The sequence below is a fragment of the Dasypus novemcinctus genome, chromosome 15 (assembly GCF_030445035.2).
Source record: "Dasypus novemcinctus isolate mDasNov1 chromosome 15, mDasNov1.1.hap2, whole genome shotgun sequence".
NCBI lineage: Eukaryota > Metazoa > Chordata > Mammalia > Cingulata > Dasypodidae > Dasypus > Dasypus novemcinctus.
This window is the reverse complement of record NC_080687.1, coordinates 40689862-40715698: the sequence shown is the minus strand read 5'-3', so window position 1 is coordinate 40715698 and position 25837 is coordinate 40689862. Positions and strand designations below refer to the sequence as shown.

General features: G+C 36.8%; 1 protein-coding gene across 1 annotated transcript; it reads right to left on the bottom strand.

Moving 5' to 3' along the window:
* Positions 1-931: 931 nt before the first annotated feature.
* TGDS (TDP-glucose 4,6-dehydratase) lies at positions 932-25837 on the bottom strand. Its single transcript, XM_058276505.2, has 12 exons — positions 25651-25837; positions 23503-23569; positions 22474-22542; positions 20817-20907; positions 15524-15666; positions 14332-14430; positions 13138-13197; positions 11916-11959; positions 11137-11302; positions 4017-4075; positions 2885-2982; positions 932-1753 (listed from the first exon to the last, which is right to left on the bottom strand). The coding sequence occupies exons 1-12, from the start codon at positions 25734-25736 to the stop codon at positions 1668-1670; spliced, it is 1068 nt and encodes a 355-aa protein (XP_058132488.1). The 5' UTR covers positions 25737-25837; the 3' UTR covers positions 932-1667.

Genomic DNA, 25837 nt, shown 5'->3' with positions numbered 1-25837 from the left:
AGAGAAGTATGGACAAGGGGACAGCTAGATACAGTGGGAGTCTGGTAAGGCAGGGGACCAAAAAAAGTTTAAGACTATAACAGACTTAAGTCTCCATTCTAAAACCTGCATTCTAAATGGAAAGTCACTTAGCTTCCTTTACTCTGTTTCCAGAAATAAAACTGAGGCATATGTTGTCACAAGCTGAAGCAAAATGAATACAAAGAAAATACTTAAATACTGACAATTTGCCCCCATTGCTCCCATTTCCACTCATTCTACAATGGGAGTGCCCCTGACCACTCATGCTAAACTTCCAATAACTTTTTAGAGCCACACTCTGAACAGACAACCAAGGTTAACCAGATAAGTGACAAAAGATTCCAACATGACCCAAAATATGCAAAGCAGCATACAAATAAACCCACAAACATAAAAGGAACTAAATGAAACATGTAAGAAATGGAGGGTGGGGAGAGTAGTCCTTAGACAAAATATAACCATAAAAGGAGAACAGACTATTATGAAAAAAGAACAGAGAAGACAAACGCATCCTTGGAAATTAAATTCAATGAACTTGGCATTTAAAATCAAGAAAATCTCAGAGAAAGTAGAACAAAAATAAAGAGTTAATGAAATAAGAAATAGGGTTGAAAAATAAAACTCTTAAGAGGATCAATATGGGAAACGCAATACCCAACTAACAGGGATTCCAAAAAGAAAGATCACAGAAAACAAAGGGGGATATATTTCAAAGAAAAAATATAATTTCCTGGACAAAATGTGTAGAGTAAAAGGACCCATTAAATCCCCAGCAGCACATGTATGAAAGAAAAAAACCTATACAAAGGCATAGAATAATTAAATTAAAGAACACTGATATGTAAAGAAATATCTTAAAGGCTTTCAGAAGGTAGAAACAAGGTCACAGACACATAAAAAAGATCCGGAATTAGGATAGCATCAGAAAATCAAGTTTGTTTTCTTTTTATTTTCTACAGGAAAATAAACAAAAGCACACATTACTAAATTAAAACCCACATTCTATATTAAATACATTAAAATACTGACAAGTTTATAAATAAGATGATTTCAAACAGTAAATTACATGATAAAAATTTTCTGATTATATGTAGTTAACGACTGATTTTGAAAATATAAAATGCATATTCTTCTTTTAAAAATATTTAATTTTACAAAAATATCAAAAGTTAAAAAGTGCTAGATACGCTTCCACTTTGCTCCATTTTTAAAGCAATTATAGCACATCAGACCTTTAAAAAAAAAAGATGAATTAGGGGATAAGATTAATCCTATATTGCCTAGAATTTCTAGGCAGTGAGAAAGATTTGGAAGCTCACCAAGTTTAACACCAGCAAAGGCCGCCATTTCCCCAGTACTGTTCTCAGAACTAGGACTCTTGCCTTCCAGCCCACGCCTAGGCAGGGGTCTTTATATGCCCACTAGTTCCTAATTTACAGGAGAAAGGGTTTCTGGAATAAATTTTATACTTAAATCTTGTGCCAATACTGAAACTCTTCTGAAGACTGAAGAATTTTGCATTTGAATTTTATACAAAAAGTCATGATTCCAATTCTAATGTAAAGTAAGTATTCCATCTGGTCACTTGATTTCATATCGTCTGTTGAGGTAGGATAATTTTCTTCTTTCTCCAAAAACTGTCCTGACTATACAAATGGTGGTTGTACTGGAAAGGGTTCTAGTGCCTTTTCTGCATTCTTCCAGTTGTGAAAATTCTCGCTGTACCATTCAACTGATAGAGAAAAACAAAAATAAAAAATGAAAAAATGAACACTAGTTAACCAACTAACAGATAATTCTTACCTGCTAGGTAAGAAAAGACAATGCCTTGCATGGATAAGCTTGTCCATCAGCTAATCAGTAGACAAGGATTGCCTAATAATGAAAACAATTTGATTCTGCACTAAATAACAACTTGGAATTACAAATCAACTGTTTTTCCCTTTTACCTTCAAAAGTCCTTAAATACTAAACTTGCTGGTGTAAATATTTAAGACACTCTGATTTTAAGGAATTTGTGAGGGGGGGTGAGTTGGAATAAGTCATTTGCATTAACAAGTATTAAAACTGTTTTTTTAAAGTTATTTTGTAGGAAAAACAATACTTTTCATGTGAATATGGTAATATTATATCAGAGCATTGTAGGATGAAGTGAGCTACCTTCTGTTAATACATCATATCATTTGTTATACTATCAGTAAAGGCTTTAACTAAAAATTAACAGTTATAAAAATTATCCTTGAATTGCTTTTTATAATTCAACACCAGCATTTTATATTTCAAGCTCAAAGCCAAGACTTTTTGTTCTACATTTGGGCAGGTCTTTTCTTCATGGCTATATTTCTAAATAAAGCTTTAACATAAATACATGAAGTAGTATCCTTACGCACATACTAAATTATTTTCCTATTTATTTCAATATAAAAAGACACAAGACACTTGAAGACTGCTAACTGCCATATTTCATCAAATCTAAGATACCACTGATCATAAGATGGACCATTATTTTACATACCACTAAGAAAGGAGAAAAGCTGCAATAATAATTATAAGACACTAGTAATTGTAAAACCTTTACCTTTCAAGGATATGAATAAGTGAAATAATATGCATCTGGGAATCAATGAAATAGGTGTTTGATAAATAATAATAAGATATAAGAACACTGATCAGAAATTAGTCTATAAAATTCAAGATGCATAGGAAACATTACTAGAAATTTACTGAACATAATTTGAAAAGTGAACATGATTCATCACAATATTCTGCGACAATTGAATAGTGTTTTAAAGATAAATTACTCTGTCTTTAAATTTTTCTGAACAACCCCCCATGCCCAAAGTATGCTCAATTCATGACATACTTGTTTTCTTTATCCCTTCTTTCCAAGGCACTTTAGGTCTCCATCCTAAGCCATGTATTTTTTCTGATGTCATTGGATATCTCATATCATTGGTAGGTCTTGGGGAAAAAACAGATTTAAAAAGGTAATGTGAATATATGTATTTACAAATTTAAATACTAAGAAATAAATGTGGTTCGTACATCTTTAGAGTAATCCAAATTTTTTCTTAAGAAAAAAACTCCCTATGACACTATTATAGAAAATGCATGTAAAAGAAAGTATACACACATGCATATACACACACAAATGTATGTATGTATATTACCCATAATCCCAGATGCCTAACCCTCTGTGTCTTCACCTTTTCATATTTCAGCCAAATTTAGTTTAAGTACAGTGGTTGGCATACAGAAGGAACTCAATAAATGTTTAATGAATCAATAAATAAGTAAACATAAATTTATTAGGATTCTTACATGCCAGACTCTGGGTCAGGTATTTTACATACATTAAGTCTTTTTTTTTTTTTGTCTTTATTTTTTAAATATTACATTAAAAAAATATGAGGTCCCCATATATCCCCCACCCCCTCACCCCATTCCTCCCCCCATAACAACAATCTCCTCCATCATCAAGAGACATTCATTGCATTTGGTGAATACATTTCTGAGCACTGATGTACCTCATGGTCAATGGTCCACGTCATAGCCCACACTCTCCCACAGTCCACCCAGTGGGCCATGGGAGGACATACAGTGTCCGGTAACTGTCCCTGCAGCACCACCCAGGACAACTCCAAGTCCTGAAAATGCCCCCGACATCTCATCTCTTCCTCCCACTCCCTACCCCCAGCAGCCACCATGGCCACATTAAGTCTTAAAATACTTTTTTAAGGAAGAAATTATTATCCCTATTTCATACTCGAGGAAACCTCAGATTTGGAAAAGGTCAGGAAATTTCATTAAGTCACACGCCAAATAAGTACTAGCACCACACTTCAATTTGTATTACTTTTATAATTAGGGAAAAATATTTTAACAGAAAACTCAAAAGAGATAAACAAGTTTCCAGTTAACTACATATATTTCATTATTTTAAAAGTACATAAGATTTCACAATCTTTCCCTGATGTTTTACCCTTGTTACTCACCTATCATTAACATAATCAACCCAGTTTTCCATTTCAGACTCTGAATTGGTCTCTTTGATCTGTCAAAATGGAAAAGGCTTTTCAGTCAAATTATAAAATGAGACTAGAGAATAACAATAGTATTTAGTAGTTGTTAAAAAAGGAGAGGAAAACAATCTCTTCAAAGTGGGAGATTGGCTAAAATGACAACATTTTATTAACACTCTCAATACTTTATAATCTAAATTCCAACTGAAGTTCAGAAAGAATAGAATATTTCTGAAATCGAGGTATGTCTTACAATGGGTATGTACATGTAATGTGTTAGGGTTTATTTCCCCCTTTCTGAAAAGCTGTTACTACATAAGTGATATAATTTCAAATTACAGTATGTCTTAGTATATGTAATTTTAAATCTCATTTTCCATTTATTTTTATTTTTTTAAATAATGGCTTCTCTGTTAAAAAATTTTTTTTTTCATTTTCAAAACAATTTATTGGGAGATGTGGCTCAACTGGTTGAGCACCCACATCCCACATGGGAGTCCCAGGTTCGGCTTCTGGTGCCTACTGAAAAAACAAAAACAAACAATAAACAAAACAAAAAAACTAACTCCAGGAAGATTGATGTGGCTCTGATTGAGCACCAGCTTCCCATATACGAGGTCTTGGGTTCAATCCCAGACCCCTGGTACCTCAAAAACAAACAAACGGGGAAACAGATGTGGCTCAACCAATTGGGCTCCCATCTACCATATAGGAGGTCCAGGATTTGAAGCCCAGGGCCTCCTGGTGAGGGCAAGCTGCCCATGCGGCAAGCTGGCCCATGCAGAGTGCCAGTCCACGCAGGAATGCCGCATCATGCAGGAGTGCCACCCTGCATGGGAATGCCACCCAGGGTGGGAAAGCTGCCCCATGCAGGAGTCCTTGGTCTCGCAGAGAGCTGGGGTGCAGCAAGATGACGCAACAAGAGACACAGAGGAGAGAAAATAAGAAGACGTAACAGAACAGGGAGTTGAGGTGGTGCAAGAGAGTAAACGCCTCTCTTCCCTCCGGAAGGTCCCAGGATCGGTTCCCAGAGCTGCCTAATGAGAATACAGGGAGACACAGAACACACAGTGAATGGACACAGAGAGCAGATGGGGGGAACGGAAGGAGGGGGAGGAATAAATAAAACAAATCTTTGAACAAACAATTTATTGAAGTATATCATTCATACATGAATATATATAAACAATGATTGAATAGTGAAAGTTGTAAACTTATAAAACAAACATGTATTACATCATGCAGGGCTTCCATACATCACCTCATCACAAATACCTTGCATTGTTGTGAAACATTTGTAACAAATTATGAAAGAGCATTGTCAAAGTATTACTACTAACTATAATCCATATCTTACATTTGGTTACTTTTCCCCCAACTCACCCTATTATTTTTTTGTTCATAAAACATAAAATTTATCTAAAGTGTACAATCAGTGGCATTTGGTATAATCGCTGAAATGCACATTCATCACTTGAATCAATATTAGAGCATTTTCATTACTCCAAAAAGCCACAGAAAAACAAAAAACAAAGGACTATCATAACCATATGTTAGCCCTATTAATTATAAATCTTATGATGTTCTTTCACCATTTCTATTCTTCATTTATAAACATTTACAACTTTTCACTAATTCTGCACATAATAAACCTCAGTGTTCCATTCTTTTAACTACATTCTATTCTCTGGTGACTTATATTCTAGCTATTAACTACATATTTGCTCCTTATATTTAGCTCATAATAGCAAAATAACAGAGTATTTGTCCTTTTGTGCCTGGCTTGCTTCACTCAACATAATGACCTCCAGGTTCATCCACATTGTCCTATGCTTCATGACTTCATTTCTTCTTACAGCTGAATAATATTCCATTGTGTGTATACACCACATTTGTTTATACATTCATTGGCTGATAGACACTTGTTTGGCATTTGTGAATAATGTCGCTATGAATACTGGTATGCAAATGTCTGTTGTTGTCACTGCTCTAGTTCTTCTGGGCATATAACAAGTAGCAGTACTGCTGGGTCACATGGTAGATCTAGACTTCACTTTCTTAGGAACTGCCAAACAGACTTCCACAGTGGCTATACCATTCTACATTCCCACCGACAGTGAACAAATATCCCTCTCTCTCCACAGCTGCTCCAACACTTGTAGTTTTCTGCTTTGTTAACAGTGGTCATTCTGGTAGGTGTGAAATGATATCTCACTGTAGCCTTGATTTGCATTTCCCTAATAGCTAATACAGATGTGTTTTTACATCTGTATTTCTTCTTTAAAAAAATGTCTATTAAGGTCTTTTGCCCATTTTATAATCAGGTTATCTGTCATTTTATTATTGAGTTGTAGGATCATTTTATATACCACGGATATTACACCCTTTTTGGATGTATGATTTCCAAATATTTTCTCCTATTGCATAGGCTGCCTTTTTATGCTCTACACAAAGTCCTCTGAGGTGCAGAAGCGTTTAATTTTGAGGCAGTCTAATTTATCTATTTTTTCTTCGGTTGCTCGTGCTTTGGGTGTAAAGTCTAATAGATCATAACCTATACAAGGTCTTGTAGATGTTATTTCCTAGGAGTTTTATAGTCCTGGCTTTCATGTTTAGGTCTTTGAACATTTTGAGTTGATTCTTTTATAAAAAGTGAGATAGGGGTCCTCTTTCATCCTTTTGGTTGTGGATATCCAGTTCTCCCAGCACCATTTGTTGAAGAGATTGTTCTGTCCCAGAAAAGTAGACTTGGCAGGCTTATCAAAAATCAGTTGAGGCTCTCAGGAGGTAACTCTTAGGCACCCTGTAGCTCTAGGCCTAGTTCATATTTCAGACGCACAGGTTCATAATCACAGCTATCAGTATCAAGGGCTCATTGTTGGGTCACCCGTCTTTATTGGTCTTTGCCATTGCACTTGGGGTATTGTTGCTGTTCCATTGGGGAATGTGATAGAGCTCCCCTGGCTAGGAACTCAGCATTCCCTCAGTTGTCATTTTTAACTGTAACCACTATGAAAATATCCAAACATTTTTATGTACCCTGTATACATGTGCTCCTCATCAGTAACACCCCACACCAGTGTTCCTTCCCTGCCATAGTTAAAACTCTCCGTAGTCCAAACTTGTTAAAAAATGAAGCCTAGGGGAGCAGATTTGGCCCAATGGATAGGGCATCTGCCTACCACATGGGAGGTCCAAGGTTCAAACCCAGGGCCTCCTGACCCCTGTGATGACCTGGCCCATGCGCAGTGCTGATGCGTGCAAGGAGTGCCATGCCACACAGGGGTGTCCCTGCGTAGGGGAGCCTCATGTGCAAGGAGTGCACCCTGTAAGGAGAGACGCCCAGCGCAAAAAAAGTGCAGCCTGCCCAGGAATGGTGCCGCACACACGGAGAGCTGACGCAGCAAGATCATGTGACGAAATGAGACACAGATTCCGGGTGCCACTGACAAGATTAAAAGCGGACAAAGAACACGCAGTGAATGGACACATAGAGCAGAAAACTGGGGAGGGGTAGGGGAGAGAAATAAATAAAAAATAAATCTTTAAAAAAAAACAAAAACAAACAAAAAAATGAAGCCTAATGTACTGCCAGGTTCCATTAACAGTAAAATGGAATATAGTAGTGGGTTTAAAGGTTAGATATAAAATACATACTAATTTAGAAAAATTAAATAAAGTAAAAATAAATTGGGGTATCAAAAAATGAAAAAATGAAAAAGCTTTGTTTTTGATGTTTTGCCTTTCATCACTTGCAATAGGTGTTGCCCTGTATATACAGTGGCAACGCACTTTCTTTCATTTCTTCCTCCGTGTCTACATCCTTCCTTTTTTTTTCTAACTATTAGTTTGTCTTCACAAAAGTTTCAGATCACAGTAATTCACATATATAATATAGGGTACTCCCACATATCCAACATCAAATACTTTGTCCCTTCTCCAGCAATGATATTTTTACATGTTCATATTATATTTGCTGCAGCTGATGTACAGATATTGACCTTTCTACACATTCCTCTTCTGTCACTTTTACCGGACCTGTGGTTGGCGCAGGGGTTGGTATATACTCAGGAGACCTGAATCTCTGGACTGGCCATGTGACAGCCAGGCCCTGAGCCTCAGCAGACTTGCAACTCCTACCCTCTGGTTTATTGGACTTACCCTGGCCAGCGAACAAGGAGGTGAAGAAAGTCAACCAACACACCAGGGAGCCAAGAGTGCCTACAACCGCAAGTAGGAGAATTGCATCCACCATCCTTGTGGAATCTAAGCCCCCTCTCAATATAGAGGTGGAGTGGACATAACCATCCCAGGGTCCACAGGATGGAGGAATAGAGTATGGATTAGAGTGGACTTACTGATAATCTACTATGGAACTATTGTGATTAGTAATGGAAGAAATTGTAGCACTGATGTGGAGAAAGTGGCCATGGTAGTTGCTGAGGATAGGGAGAGGGAAGAAGAGATATGATGTGGGGGCATTTTCAGGACTTGGAGTTGTCCTGGGTGGTACTGCAGGGACAGATGCTGGACATTATGTGTCCTGCCATGGCCCACTGAGTGGCCTGGGGGAGAGTGTAAACTACAATGTAAACCCTTATCCATGTGATGCAGCAGTGCTCCAAAATGTATTCACCAAATGCAATGAATGTCCCATGATGATGAAAGAGGTTGTCGGTGTGGAAGGAGTGGGGTGAGGGGGGTGGGGGGTATATGGGGACCTCTTATATTTTTTGAATGTAACATTTAAAAAAAAATAAAGAGAAAAAAAATCAGTCGATTATAGACGTGAGGGTCTATATCTGAACTCTTAATCCAAATCATTAATCAATGTGTCCATCTTTATGCCAATACCAGGCTGTTTTGACCACTGTAGCTTTATAATACACTTCAAGGTCAGAAAGTGTGAGTCCTCTGACTTTGTCCTTCTCTTTTAGGATGTTTTTGGCTATTCAGGATCCTTTTCCCTTCTCAATAAATTTGGTAAATGCCTTTTCTATTTCTATAAAGTAGGCTGTTGGAACTTTGATTGGTATTGCATTGAATCTATAAATCACTTTGGGTAGAATCAACATCTTCATGATGTTTTATCTTCCAATCCATGAACATGAAATATCTTTCCATTTGCTTAGGTCTTCTTTGATGTCTTTTAGCAGTGTTTTGTAGTTTTCTAAATACAGACCCTTTATATTCCTGGTAAAATTAATTCCTAGATATCTGAGTCATTTTGTTGCTATGGATTGTAAATTGTAAATGGATTTTTTTCCTGATTTCTTCCTCAAGTTGCTCATTATTAATGTATAGAAATGCTACTGATTTCTGCATGTCGATCTTGTATCCTGCCACTTTGCTGAACTTTTATTAGCTCTAATAGTTTTGTAGTAAATATTTCCAGATTTTCTAAATATAGTATCATGGCATCTGTGAAAAAGAGTTTTACTTCCTCTTTTCCAATTTGGATGCCTTTTTTTCCCTTGCCTAATTGCTCTAGCTAGAAGTTCTAGCACAATATTAAATAATAGTGGTGACAGTGGACATCCTTGTCTTGTTTCTGATCTTAGAGGGAAATTTTCAACCTCTCCCAAATGAGTATGATGTTGGCTGTGGGATTTTCAAATATGCCCTTTATTATGTTGAAGAACTTTCCTTTTACATCTATCTTTTTTTTTCCTCCTCCTCCCCCTCCTCCACCCTGCTGTTTTTGCTGTCTGTGTCCATTTGCTGTGTAATAATCTATACCTATTTCTCTTTTTTGTCTTCTCTTCTCATCTTTCTCCTCTAGGATTCACCAGGATTCGATCCTGGGGACCTCTGATATGGACAGAGGTTCCCTGTCGATTGCACCACCTCAGTTCCTGGTCTTTGCTATGCTTCTCCTTGACTCTTCCCTTGGTCTCTCTTTTGTTGTGTCATCATTTTGCTGCATGACTCACCTGCGCGGGTACCGGCTCACCACATGGGCACTCATCTTGCTGCACTGGCACTAGGTTCGCCATGTGGACACTTGGCTTGCCACACAGGCACTTATGTGGGCACTCGGCTCGCTGCACAGGCAGCCACATGGGCACTTGGCTCACCATGTGGGCATTTGGCTTGCCACACAGGCATGCTTTCTCTTCTTCTTTTTCACCTGGAGACTCCAGGAATGAACCCAGGTCCTCCCATATGGTAGGCTTCTGCCTTATCACTTGAGCCACATCTGCTTCCTTCTATACCTATCTTTTGAAGTGTTTTTATCAAGAAAAGATACTGGATTTTATCAAATGCCTTTTCTGCATCAATAGAGATAATCATGGGGCTTTTTCCCTTCAATTTGTCTATGTGGTATTATTACATTAATTGATTTTCTTATGTTGATTTTCTAATGCCAAGAATAAAACCCACTTGATCATGATGTATAATTCTTTTTAAATGCTGTTGGATTCAATTTGCAAGTATTTTGTTAAGAATTTTTGCATCTACATTCATCAAAGAAATTGGTTTGTAATTTTCTTTTCTTGTAGTATCTTTATCTGGCTTTTGGTATTAGGGTTACATTGGCTTCATAAAATTTGTTGTCACTCATTTTTAAATTGAGCAAACTGTAAGTTAATTTTGTAAACAATTATGAAAACACTACCATTTAAAAATATATATATATATAGAGAGAGAGAGAGAGAAGCAGACTTGGCTCAATGGATAGAGCATCTGCCTACCACATGGGAGGTCTGTGGTTCAAACCCTGGGCCTCCTTGACCTATGTGGAGCTGGCCCACGTGCAGTGCTGATGCGCGCAAGGAGTGCCGTGCCACGCAAGGGTGTCCCTCACTTAGGGGATCCCCACGCGCAAGGAATGCGCCCTGTAAGGAGAGCCGCCCAGTGCGAAAGAAAGTCCAGCCTGCCCAGGAATGGCGCCCCACACATGGAGAGCTGACACAGCAAGATGATGCAACAAAAAGAAACACAGATTCCCGTGCCACTGACAAAAACAGAAGTGGACACAAAAGAACACAAAGCAAATGGACACAGAGAGCAGACAACTGGGTGGGAGGGGGAAAGAGAGAGAAATAAATACAAAATAAACACATATATATATTTACATACACACACATACCAGTTGTATTAGTTCTTTGGCAAGCTGTACAACGGACATCTCAAAATTGGTTCCAATGTTATAAATTTCACCTGGTTTTCCCTTTTTGAGTACAGTGAGGAATGCTTCCACTACATCAGTAGCATAAAGAAAATTTCTTGTTTGAAGCCCTGATCCATGGATGCAGCTAAAAAGATTAAATGAAATGGAATCATGAAGTGTAAAATAATAAGCCCTCTCAAACCAAAGTAAAGCACCAACTGGGCACAATTCCAGAGAAGGCAATTCCCACGGGGATCCTACAAATCTTTTACTGGAAACACAAATTCTCATGGCTTTACTAAATTTTATCTGTAGTTTTTTTAATGATTCCCAAACCTCCTTAGGGTTCTTAGTAGAAAGAAGCAAACATATGTGAGCCCTGAGAAATATTTGTCAATTTTATGCCATAAATTCATTTTGAACAAATAACTACAGTGCTATGAATTAAATAAGTCCTTTGAAACAGTAAAATGATATAAAAACAGAAGTTGAATTTTGAATCTACAACTCAAGTTCTATGATAGATTGTTTAAAACTTGAAAATAGCTTAAATGTAAATTATAAAGATAATAATAGTTATATTTAAAATAACTATTAATAAAATTAATGTTAATTGTTAATTATTATTTAAAAGAACATAGAAGGGATTCTTAAATTTGGTAGAACATCCAACTCTAAGACTGATTTTTAAGAAACCTTGTGACCAAATACTATGAATATGCTTCAAATACATATGGGTACAAATGTAAGCAGCATACCATTTCCTGTTGTGTTGTAGTAAAGATATAAATTTCGGAATAACCTAAAAGAATACATAAATATTTTATTTTGGAAATTCATGTATTAATATGAATCTGGTTATTAATAAGAAATACACATATAGATAAAATTCTTTTTCAGGAGTTTGAGAAAAACCTACTATAATATTTGATAAATATAAGTACTCTAAGCTAGTTTATTTCACAAATCCAATTATGTCTAGATAAATATGAAGATAAAATGACAGTGAAAAAAAATCATAATTCTTTGTGAACAGTTTGCTCTCATCACAAAGCTCAGCTGTTGATTTTGTAAGGACAGGAATCCTATCTTACTTCTCACTTTATATTTAACACTTACTCAGTTAGTACTTGTTCAATTAACGAAAAGTTAATTTCCATGCTCTTGGATGCAAAGAAAAATTATGTTAAACAGGGCAAGATATGAAATTATACTAAATGTATAACGGACCTGTTTTATAAGACTCTAAAAATTAAGTAAAGTAGGTATTAATATTAATACCAGCAGATTGTGATATGGCCCTTTTATTTAGGCAAACAGAGTAATGCAATCCAGTCTCCAAATTTAGGCAGTGTAGGCAACAGTTGCCTAAAACTGGACTTGATATCAAATCAACTGCACAGGCATTTTCAGTTTTTAAATTATGTATCTTTATTTATTATTTGTATTACTTTCTGGAAGATATTCACGTCCACAACAATATAGATGAATTGGGGGTACAGTTGGCCAGTGGACTGTAAGATAAATTTATATACAAACTTCCTGCATCACTATCTAACTAGATTTTAAATTTCTACACATCCTGACTTGTTGATCTGACAGCAAACTGGGAGTCTTAATTGTAGCATGATGGCACTGGTATAGTACTCTACAGTGCTTTAGGGTTTCCAAGGCATTTTTAAATATATCATCTCACTGGATCCTCAAAATGCCTTTTAAAGCATTATTATTACTCCCCAATTTAAAGTAGACACTCCAAGGGCCTAAAGTCATACCAGTTGGTGAATGTCAAATTGAGACCTAAAACTCAAGTCTTCATACTCTGAATCTGATGAGATCTGCATGTGGCCTACATATCACATATAATTATTTATAGTTACAACATAATTATTTTGGACAAATAACTAAAGAGAGGTTATTTTAAATAATGAAGAATTACAATCATTTTTTAAAAACTATGAATTCAAAGGTACAATTTACCTTTTCTGGATATTGATGTGGTCCGTAAACATTACTGCTTCTTGTGATGACAACTGGAAACTTAAAAAAGAGTATTCTACATCAAGGCAATGGAAAGGTCCAATTATAATGATTATGTAAAGATAAGAAGCATTTAAAAACATGGGTGACTTTGCCTCAATATAATTCCACACACCTTCAAGAGAAAAGTAAAAGAATTTTTTCTATGTTAGGTTCCTGAGAAGACAGGTGTGGAGGATGGGATTCAGATAGAGACAGAGGTCCCAAAAGTAAAAAGAGGAACATTTTCTCTGTTGGGACAAGGAGAGGATGAGTACAGATGGAGGTTTATAAATTTGGTAGCATACCACACTATGGAAAGAAGTTGTTGATATAGGAAAAGTGGGGGGTGTGGGGAGTGGGGTATATGGGAACCTCCTATATTTTTTAATGTAATATTTTGTATGATTCATGGATCTTCAAAAAATAAATATTTTTTTAAAATTTGGTAGCAGAAAAGTGAGGACATTTCCATCTCATTTTTCAGAAACCACTGCTAGGACTCTAGATTTGGGTAGATATTAAACTTCAGGTTGGTTCTCTCTATTGTACCAACTTTTACAAACAAAAAGAGCTGCCATGAAAAGGAAAGACCAATGCCACTGAAAAACAAAAGACAAGAGAATCTTAAGCAAATCCTTGGCTTGCTTTCTAACCTAGTCCCTAATAACTTCAAAAGAAGATAATGGGAAATCAATTGTCGTGGATTAGAGTTCATTATTCATATTAGGAATGGCTCCCACATAAATAGGTCCTCTACTCCCATTTGTGGGAGCCAAGAGAATTAAATAATGCAGAAGTGAACACACTCCAAATAGGTGAGTCTGTCTTCCCTGTTTTCCTCCATGCATACGATTCTTGAGAACCAGGAAATTCCAACGGGGCTTTTCCCTATAGCAGTAACACCTTACCTATTACTGAAATCATAGAAAAAGATGTACTAATTATTTCTTTAAATGATGAATTGAACTAGAAGAGGTAGGTCCCACTTTTGCCCATATAACACAGGAAATCAGCTGTTTTTAAATTCCTTCACATTTAACTTTCCATGGTATGTGTCATATTCTAAAAATGAAATAGTGCTAATGCTGACTTAGAGTTCAAACAACTAAGTCCAAAGAAAATGATTGAAAAGTTTCTGAAACTAGCTCTTACCTTATATCTTTCCCAATAAGACTGTACAAAACATTCAGCAGCTGCTTTAGATGATGCATAAGGATTTGTTGGTTGTTTGGGTGAAGATTCATCAAATTCCTAAATTTAAAAAGATGTATTTTAAAAATTATTATGCATAATTTCTAACAAGAAAAATCAGAAAACATATTACAAACATGAAAGGTTAAATAATACATTTTAAAAACCATTTATTGAACCCCAAAAATATGTCTGGTATTTTTCTGAGTATTACATGCAGTAACTTCTTTAACATTTACAACCACCCTATAAGGCAAGTAGAGAGAACAGGCCCTGAGGTAGAAGTTTCCAAAGGAACTTCAAGGAGGCTAGTGTAGCTGGAGCAGAGTGATGAGGGGGAAGAGAAATGGGAAATGAAGTCAAAGAAATAGAGCGAGGCCAGAACATGGAGGATCATAAGGCTACTTTAAAAAATATTATTCTGGTTACTATGTTAGATTTAATATAGGGCATCAAGAGTACAAGAAGAAAGACATTTGCCTGGCAAAACTTGAAAGAGATTTGAACATGTTTGCTTCCCAGATGAAGAACTGGGGATTGAACAGTGGTCAAAGCCTACTTTTTCTGTTTTAAGTCTTTTAGAACTACTTGATATTTTCCCTACCATGTATGTATATTTGGTGAAAATTTTAAAAATTATTTTAAAATAATATAAATAAAACAAAATGATGTATCAGAAAACATTGACAGACCATGAAAAATACAGACTGGAGAACGGAGCCATTTTTGTGTATTAAAAAAACAATATTTAGGAATGATTTTAAGAAAAGAGTAGATCCCAAATTGTATAATAATTTCACACTTCCTCCTTGGCATTCCAATATGCTTTCCTGAATGGAAGAGAAATATGAGCAGCTGCAACCAGCACTGCAGGCAGCAGACTGCAGTCTAACCTTCATCATCAAAGTGAGTGCCGCTGCTCTCTTGCAAAATATTATGTCATATTATGTAAAAACTTTTTACAAGACCAGACTGCTATTCCCTATCTTAGGTGGCATCATTTGATTTGAACGGAAGAGACAACTGAATAACATTTTGGAAAGACTTAAAAGTGCGTATAATCAGAGGATGAAAAAAGCTCAGAGTAAGTTTTAATAAGACAGATTTTTATCACATACATGCTAAGTAGTACAATACACATTTTTAAGTTTACCTTATCAAGACTGCCTCCATATACTTCATCAGTGCTGACATAAATAAATTTCTCCACTCTGGCTTCATGAGCAGCACTTACCAAAACATGAGTGCCATAAACATTAACATATGTAAACTCAAAGGCTCGCACAAAGGAAAGGTCTAGAACAAGAAAGAAAAAGTTAAAACCAACACACCCAAGGGACAAAACAAACACCAAAGGGTAGACTTAAGTTTAAAGAGAGTGCTATTCATGTCTCTTCATTCATTCACCACAACTGCCAAAGTTTTAGAAATAAAATACAAATGCATTGCTATTTATTATTTCTTTAAATCTAAACTACATAGTATATGTAAATTCTTAGAACCCAGAAAACTATCAGTACCAATTTTTCAGGAAACACTTTTAATTCTAAAAAGAAGAAAATAAGAAAAAATATATCTAGATTTTAAATGTTCCTAAATATTAAAATATTATGAAACTTCAAGTTTCTGTTAATAGAGGGATAGGCGTTACAGATCAACCTGTTATTGCTAAAAACAATAATAAATGCTGGAAAAATAATTTAAAAGTAAATTTACTTTAACTTGGGAATGGAGGAAACTTTCCTAACTACCTTCTTACTCACCAGAATCTATATAGGAAAAGACTGAAAATTTAACTACATAAAAATTCTTGCATGGATAAACAAAAGGAAAAAAGTATCAACAAAGTAAAAAGAGAAACGACAAACTGAAAAAATACATTTGAACATATCAGAGATAAAGAGTTAGTATCTTCAACCTATAAGGAAGTTGTAAAAAAATAAACAGAAAAGAACAACCCTATAGTAAAATAGATAGGAGACAAAAATAAATAGTTCAGACAAAGAAACACAAATGAGTCTTAAATTTAAGATTGTCAGTCTTGCTTATAATAAGAGAAATCCAAATTAAAAACTCAGAAATGCCACTTCTTATGTATCAGATTAACAAAAATTCAAAAAATTGACAACACATTTCTGTTGGTGAGATTGGGGGAAAAAAGACACCTCATATAATGGGAGTAAGAATGCAAAATGTTTACAGTCCCTCAGGCAGGAAATGTGAAAATATCTAGTCAAATTACAGATGTATTTACCCTCTACTCCAGAAATCTTACTTCTAGGTATCTCTTTCCAAAGTCAACTGACAATAAGGCACAGGCACAAAGCTATCCACTGCAGCACTGTTTATAATAGCAAAAAATAGGAAACATTTTAGAGTAACGAAAATGTTCTAAAATTGACTGAGATGATGACAGCCAACTCTGTGATGAAAATGAGAGACAGTGAGCGTACAATTTGAATGGATTGTACAAAGCATGGAACTGTGTAACATAGGAAATCCAGTGGTGGATGACAGACTGTGATTAACAACAAATATGAGAATGTTCTCTCATGAACGATAATAAATATACTAATATAGGGTGTTAATAATTGGGGGGATCGGGGGAAAATACAGGAAATGTAAGATACGGGCTATAGTTAATATAGTTAGTAGTAATTTTTTTTAAGATTTATTTTTTTTAATTTCTCTCCCCTTCCCCGCCCCACTCCCCAGTTGTCTGCTCTCTGTGTCCATTCGCTGTGTGATCTTCTTTTGTGTCCACCTGTGGCAGTGGCACCTGGAATCTATGTCTCATTTTGTTGAGTCATCTTGCTGCCGTCAGCTGTCCATGTGTTTGGTGCCATTCCTGGGCAGGCTGCACTTTTTTCATGCTGGGCAGCTCTCCTTACGGGGCACACTCCTGGTGCGTGGGGCTCCCCTACACGGGGGACACCCCTGCGTGGCACAGCACTCCTCGCGCACATCAGCACTGCATGTGGGCCAGCTCACCACAAGGGTCAGGAGGCCCTGGGTTTGAACCTTGGACCTCCTATGTGGTAGGCAGATGCCCTATCTGTTGGGCCAAATCCACTTCCCAGTAGTAATATTATGATGCTGCTCTTTCATAGTTTGTAACAAATGTTTCACAATAATGCAAGATATTTGTGGTGGGGTGATATATGGAAGCCCTGTATAATGTTATGCATGTTTGTTTTATAAGTTCACAACTTCTACTATTCACTTATTGTTTATGCATGTTCATGTAAGAATGATATACTTCAATAAATTGTTTGTTTCTTTTTGAAGTACCAAGGGTCTGGGATTGACAACCTAGAGTTATTGTTACATAAAAAAAGCAAGGTGGAGAAAGATGTGTATAGGATGCTCCATTATTTAAGGAGAGTAGTAAGATACTTATTTTTAACTTAAAAGGGGAGGATAAGCCATAAAATTAATACAAATACAGTTAGTTATTTATAGGGGAAAGTATAGAACACTGTGGATAGGACAGGGATAAAACTACACTTCTCTAAATATATCTTATTTCAGAGATTTGACCCTATAACTATGAATATACTTTACATAATTGAAAAAACTAAACCAAAAAGAAAAAAGAAGTAATTCTTAAAAATAAAAAAAGCTGGGAAGCAGATGTGGCTCAAGCAACTGAGCTCCCACCTACCACATGGGAGGTCCGGGGTTCAGTTCCCGGTGCCTCCTGGAAAAGACAAGCAAGAGAGTTAGCTGGCACGACTGGCAGGCATGGCAAACTGACTCTAGCAGTTTGATATAATTGATGAATTCCAGAAAGAAATACTGGATTATGCTTGTAATCTGATCTATACCTGGGCATGACTGAGTTATGATTAGGGCTTTAATTGGGCCACGTCATTAGGGCACTGAGTCTCCACCCCTTGGTGGGTGGGGACTCACCGATAAAAGGAATGGTGAAGAACAGAGTTGAGGGCTATTAATGTTGGAGTTTTGATTTTGGAGTTTGATGCTGAAGACTTAAACTGGAGCCCTGGGAAGTCAGCACACAGAGGAAAGAGAAGCCAGCCCCAGCAAGTAAGGAACTTGAAGCCAGAGTAAAGCAAGCCCCAGGAACAGAGGAACCCAGGAAGCCAGAACCCTTGCAGATGTTGCCAGCCATCTTGCTCCAAATAGACTTTGGTGAGGGAAGTAACTTATGCTTTGTGGCCTGGTATCTGTAAGCTCCTACCCCAAATAAATACCCTTTATAAAAACCAACCAATTTCTGGTATTTTGCATTAGTACCCCTTTGGCTGACTAATACACTGATGCAACAAGATGATGCAACAAGAGACATGAAGGGGAAACGGACTTGGCCCAGTGGTTAGGGCGTCCGTCTACCACATGGGAGGTCCAAGGTTCAAACCCCGGACCTCCTTGGCCCATGTGGAGCTGGCCCATGCGCGGTGCTGATGCGCGCAAGGAGTGCCCTGCCACGCAGGGGTGTCCCCCGTGTAGGGGAGCCCCACACGCAAGGAGTGCGCCCCGTAAAGAGAGCCGCCCAGCGTGAGAGAAAGTGCAGCCTGCCCAGGAATGGCACCACCCACACTTCCTATGCCGCTGATGACAACAGAAGCGGACAAAGAAACAAGACACAGCAAATAGACACAGAGAACAGACAACTGGGGGAGGGGGGGAATTAAATAAATAAATAAATCTTTAAAAAAAAAAACAAGAGACATGAGGAAAAAACATGAGAAATACAACAAAGCAGGGAGTGGAGGTGGCTAAAGCAATTGAGCACCTCTCTCCCACATGGGAGGTTCCTGGTTTGATTCTTGGTACCGCCTAAAGACAAGATGAGCATACACAAAAAGCACACAACAAGTGGATACAGAGAACAAACAGCAAGCAAAAACAATGAGGCGGGGGGGGGGGGGGCGGGGGAGAGATGACAAAATAAATCTTTAAAAAATAAAAACAAACTGAAATAAATGAATCTGTATATTTACATGAATGCACAGAGAGAAATTATTTCAAGTTACTTTACTAGCGGGAAACAAGGACAAAAAAAACTCAGGGCAATTCTTAAAATGATTTTCAGTAATCTTATTGCTCGATAATGCTGATATTGTTATTCTTATATTCTTGGGTGTATGTTGTAGGATAAAGTAAATGGGAATTTATGATGATGCTGTTGAGAACCAAGGCTTTCAGTGAAGGAAAGAAGATATATAATTGATGTGGTTAAATAAAAACTGAGTTTGAACTGGATATCTCAGTATGACCTCATGATATATTTAATCATAAATTAAAAAAATAACTATTCCTTAGTTCTGACACTAAAAAAGCCTAGAAACAAAGTCCAATCATGGCTATATGGATGTTCACATAATCATTATTTACCTATATACTTCTAAATTCTTCTGAATATATTTTTGTTTCACAATATAAAAGATTTTAAAAATTATTAGAAAATATCTCAGCAGCACAAAATGGTATAGATAATACCATAATGTTCATCTGTGTACCCACCACCCAGATTAAGAAAAACAACATTAAAAAAAAAATGCAGTTAATGTTCTGCCTCTGTATTCCTCCCCTTCAGAAAGTAACTATCTTCAATTTGGTTAATGTTTGTTGTTGTTTTTAATATAATAAACTTTATTTTAAAATAAGTTTTAAATTACAGAAAAGTAACATCTAAAGTATAACAGATTCCATATATCTTCAAAAAAATACAATTTACAAAAATGATGGGGATGGGAGGTGGAGAGTGGGTTATATGGGAACCACTTATATTTTTTTAATGTAATGTTCTTTGTGATCTATTTAATAAAAAAAAAGTGTAAAGAAAAAAAAAAGGAAGTATAAGAGATTCCCATATAACCCTCTCCATCCCCACGAACATCTTCCCCTATTAATAACATCTTTTAATTGTATGGTACATTTGTTAAAATTGATGAATAAATATTAGTAACTAAGGTCTATAGTTTACATTGTGATTTACACTTAATTCCAATGCTCTAAAAATGCCATATGTTCCACCTATTATTCCCTTCCCTCCCCTCAGAACTTCTGGTAACCACTATGTTTATATCAATGTCACACATTCTTCATTACTACACTATTAATAAGTTTACTCGGCCCATGGTTGCATTTTCCTCTTATGTTTGTTCATTCCTCAACCTTGAGGATTTTGGGAGGGCGACGATGCCTGCTCTGCCTCAGATTGAGAGAGGAAACAAAGTTCTACAATAGCTATCAAGTTATAGTCTAACCTACGTTATTAAAAGTGATCTCAAAAGCACCAAGTATATTGAAGGCAGAGTGTTCACAGACTTGTTTTCAGATAGAGCATAGTATATCCTCTTTCAAAGACCTATATGAAGTATCTACTAGTTTAACGCCATTGCTAGACTTTGATTTAAGATAGTTAACCAATGTAAAAAAGTTTGGCAATCATAACTGTAACACAAAATAATGCTTACCTACATGTGTTTGTGCAGCAAAATGTAGCACTATATCTATATTCTCTTTTTCAAAAAGTAGTTTCACAAAATGAGAATCACATATATCACCCTGTATAAAAAAGCAAACATTAAAAAAAACTAAGTTTTATTGAGAATTCCCACTCATTTTAACCATATATAAACTATATGAACAAAAATAAGAAAAAATTAATTCACACCAACATCCTCCTCCCCAATGCTGGTCTAATAGACAATACCTTGAAATTCAACCAAATGGTCAAGCAAATATAACAAGGATGTATTTATCTAGTATCTTAGTAAACAGGACATTCAATTGAAAATATTTTTGCAAATAAATGTCAAAAATATCTTACTGAGCACCAACTACTATTAAATAGTGTGCTAGTTATTTTTATAACATTCTTGCTAATCTAAGGTCACTATATTAATAGGGAAATTTTTAACATTTTTTTTTAAAGTTCCAGGTAACTTTTTTTTTAAAAGATTTATTTATTTCTCTCCCCTTCCCCCCACCCCAGTTGTCTGTTCTCTGTGTCTATTTGCTGCGTCATCTTCTTTGTCCACTTCTGTTGTTGTCAGTGGCACAGGAATCTGTGTTTCTTTTTGTTGCATAATCTTGCTGTGTCAGCTCTCCATGTGAGCGGCATCATTCTTAGGCAGATTGCACTTTCTTTCGCACTGGGCAGCTCTCCTTAGGGGGCGCATTCCTTGCGCGTGGGGCTCCCCTATGCAGGGGACACCCCTGAGTGGCACAGCACTCCTTGTGCGCATCAGCACTGCATGTGGGCCAGCTGCACACGGGTCAAGGAGGCCCAGGGTTTGAACCACGGACCTCCCATGTGGTAAATGGACACCCTAACCACTGGGCCAAGTCCGCTTCTCCCAGGTAACTTTTAGTGAAATATATTTAAAGTAAGTGTAACAACTGGAATGACATTTTGAAAAATGTATTTTACACAACTAAATAAAATTGTGAGTCCTCTCGATATTATATGTTTACTTACTTCTAAAAACACATATTCTCAACAACTCTCCAATGACCCAAGGAAACACTTTCATATAGAACAGAATTATGAAATGGCTGTTTATTATATTCTTTTAAACTTTGAGGTTAAGAAGGAAGTTTATAGAATTACTTAAAAAAAAAAAACCATGTAAATCATAAGATAGTTTTGTTTGACAGGTCTGACAGCACTGTTCCCTTTACTAATTAATGAACTGGTTTATACCTTAGACTCTTCAAATAGTGGTTAGTATGGATCAGTTGTCCAGGGCCAATCAACCTTCATGGGGGAAAACCATCTTACGAGCAATATAGTGGGCTTTTGGCTGTTGGCCTGAGCGATCCCCCTCTTAAACCAATCTCTTCAAATCCCAGCAAGGCCTTATTAGAGAGGCTAGCAAGGTTCAATTAGCTATTCATATATGTCCCAAGCAATGAAAACCCACATGTAGCCTTTTTGTGTCAGTCTAAAAGCAGTAACCTTTATAGCAAAATGGTGGAAATTAACTTGTGGAAATTAACTACTTGATCCTTTAAAAGGCCTTTAATAAGTATCTCTTTCAATTCCATATTATCCAAGTTCGCAAAGTAGAAAGATAGCATCTCTGTATGACTAAAGAGGTGTAGTACAATAACTATAAGAAAACTCACCTGTATAAATTTGTAGTTTTGTTTGTTAGAAACAGTTTCAAGATTCTTTAAGCTTGCACAGTAATCCAACTTAAAATTAAAAAGGGGAAAAAACAACATAAGTGATAAATATAAGTTTTTCCTATAAAGTCCCAGTTTTTAAAAGACAATAGTTGATTCTGATTGTAATACAAGAACATATCCTCACAAAAGTGCGTTTGCTCCTTGTATTTTTTAGTGTCTGACATCTTAAAAGTGAAAAATGAAAAACACTTTTTAAAAAATGTTACCTTTTCAAAATACAACTTAAAAATTTACTTTTACAAATGTTCTTGCCCAGATTGCCTCCAGCCACTGATGGCAGAAGAATTTACCATTTCTTACTAGAAAGGAATCAATGTTTAAAAACAATTACTCCTGTGTTATGCGTATTATAAACCATCATGCCTGTTCCTAAGTTTTGGTAAATTGGTATGCAGATGGAAAGAAAAATTACTGTTCATATTAGTAAGTCAGACAAAATTTCCTAAGACCTAAGGATTACTCTTTGCCTGTACATTTTACATCTTATGGAATTAAGATAACCATCTGCATCTTGCGTTTAAGCTCAAAAATCATTCGTGATTACCAATCATGGCTCTCAGACTCTCCAAGGAGACTGCAATTTTACTGCAAAATTCTCAAAATTTAATTAATTTAACTGTACTTTAATTTAAAAATAAATAAATGTCATATAATTTTCCAGAAGGTGGCAGTTATACAATCAAATAAATAATCAGGATGGTGAAGCCTAACTCTGAAAAAGACTAGTAATTGAATTTAGAAGGATGAAGATTTTCTTTTGGTAAAAATATTGTACTTAAAAATGTTCACTTTATCAACTATAATAAAATGAAAAGTTGCAAAAGGCTTTATGTAAGGTCAGATTTAGCATGACTATATGCGATCCTCAGTTGCTAAAACACCAAATAAAATATTAGTGTGACAGAACTCTAGTACTTTTTAGAAATGTTAAGTTTCAGTGCCTAAGTTCAGTTTTATAAAACTCACCTTGTCTAGATTTATGGTCATATAGTTGGGATAATCTTCTACTAAAGAGACAATCACATGTGATGCACTATATGAAAAAAAAATCTTGTTAGTGGAAAACTTTAACCTCCTAAATTCTTGTATTTTCTCTAAGCTATCAAATATTAGGAAAATAGTCAAAGATACATTTAAATTTTCCCATAACAGAGGCAATATAATTACCCTGACTACACACACACACACTATTCACAAACTTAACAGTATCTATATAAAAAGACTTTCATCCTTTTAGACTATGGAAAAGAAAGAATCTGTTGGTCCTAAGTATAAGAAAAAATTAGTTTCATCAAATGATGCCATCCACACACGCTTTGAGTGTCCAGATAAACCACCATAAGATAAATCTAATGGGTGGTGCTCAGTGCAACTGTAATGAAACTAAAAAGTGCCTTTTCAAGCACACAAAAGGTATAATTATGTAAAAATTAAGTCAGTATGACCACAGTCAGTTGCCTATGTTCATAGGAGCTCTAATGCAATTGCATTCTGTTGGTATGAGAATTTGGCACATAAATAAGAATCCTCAGGGTGGATCCTAGACTGAACCCAGGTTTCCAAGGTTGGTAACAACAGAAACTATCCTAATTTGGATATCCATAGTAGTGCCCGGGTTCCATGAGGTAGAACCAGAGGACCATGAGGTAGAACCGAGGAACATCACAGTGAGATGATCCACCAGATTTTAGCGTATACACCTAAAACATCGGGCACCAAGGAGTAAGATCAGCCCTTGAACAAGTTATGAACTCAGAGTTCGTACTTAGCAGTTCTTTCTAGGGCCCACTCTTCCCAGCTCAGCACTCCCACACAAACACACCTTTTCATGCTCATTATCCTCTTCTCATTAAATGAACCTTGCCTGCCTGATTCCCTCCCCCAAGCAACTGTCAGATTAAAAAAGGATCCATCCATTCATCAATTACTGAAGGCATTTATAAAATGGGCCAAGCATTCTTCCAGGTGGAGTGAACAAGTCTCTGCCGTACTCAAATCTGTGTTCTAGAGTAGGAATGCAGGCAAGAAACAAGTAAACACATAGCATTATACAATTTCAGGTACTGATGAAAGTTGCAAAAAATAAAACAGACTAGTTGGGAGTGGGTCTATTTTAGGTAGGCGGTCAGGTAAGGCCTCTCTGCTGATTTCTGAGTAAAATGCTCGAACTGAGTGATGCAAACATGGATAAATCGGCTAAGCATAGAAGAAGCAAGGGCTTCAAGACAGAAAGAAAACAAGCCTGATGTGTTCCCTGAACTGCAAAAGCATAAAAGCAAGGACCTAGAATGCTAGGACATCAAGCTGGAAAAACAGCAGGCACTAGGACACTTAAGTCTTCTAAGAATAGTAAGTTTGGATTTTAGTGTAGGTCTAACAAGAACTATTGGAGTAAAACCCTACGCTAATAAGGATCTGATTTATTTAAAACACACTGATTTCTGTGTGAGAAAAAGACTTTAAGGGAACAAGAGTGAAAGCAGATGATCAATCAGGAAGCTCTGAAGTAGTCTAGGTAGAAGACAATGGCCATAAGATGGAGAAAAGAGTGGTGTGAAGAGGTCACCTTAAGGAAATAGTTTGAAGGTAGGGCGAGAGAACTTGCTGATTGAGTGTAGCTGTGAAGGAAAAGAGGCATCAAATATCTAGCTCCGGTCCAGGTACCAACAGAGTTTTTAAAGATTTGATGAATAAATGAATGCTCCTATTGTAATCTAAAAATCACTTTTGGGCGTCCAAATGTACAAGGCCTGTGTGCTGTATATGGGGGTGAGGGTGGAGACTAGACGGTGGAAGGCAGGGGTGGTAAGGTTACCATAGCCGTGCACTTCTGAGGAGTGACAGCTGATACACATCTCAGGCCAGAAAGCAGGGCGGAGAGTGCCACATCGTTCACGCTTTGCCAGGGAGAAGTGTTAAAGAAGTCACAGTTTGAACCACGTCTTTGCAGGCCGGACAGGGGGACAAAGTAAGGCGATCACAGTCGTGGGTCAGGAACCCCCCCATATCAGAACCCCACCAAACTGGCCCCAAATTGCCAAGCGCAAGCAGAGCCATAGGAAAAGGTTGGGGTTACTGAGGAGCCAATGCTCGGCCAGCAGCGCCGTTACCTACATGAAACCTGCACCCCCGGTCACCAGGACCCGCTTCGCAAAGGTGCTAGGAGGACCCAAGGGTTCCGCCCCGTCCGCCGCCGACATCTCCCGTTTCGGAATTGCCTCGGACCGTAAAGCGCGGAGGCTGAAGAGCGGAGGAAGTTCCACCGCGACCTTTTGCGACGTGCCTTGCTCCCCGCCACCTC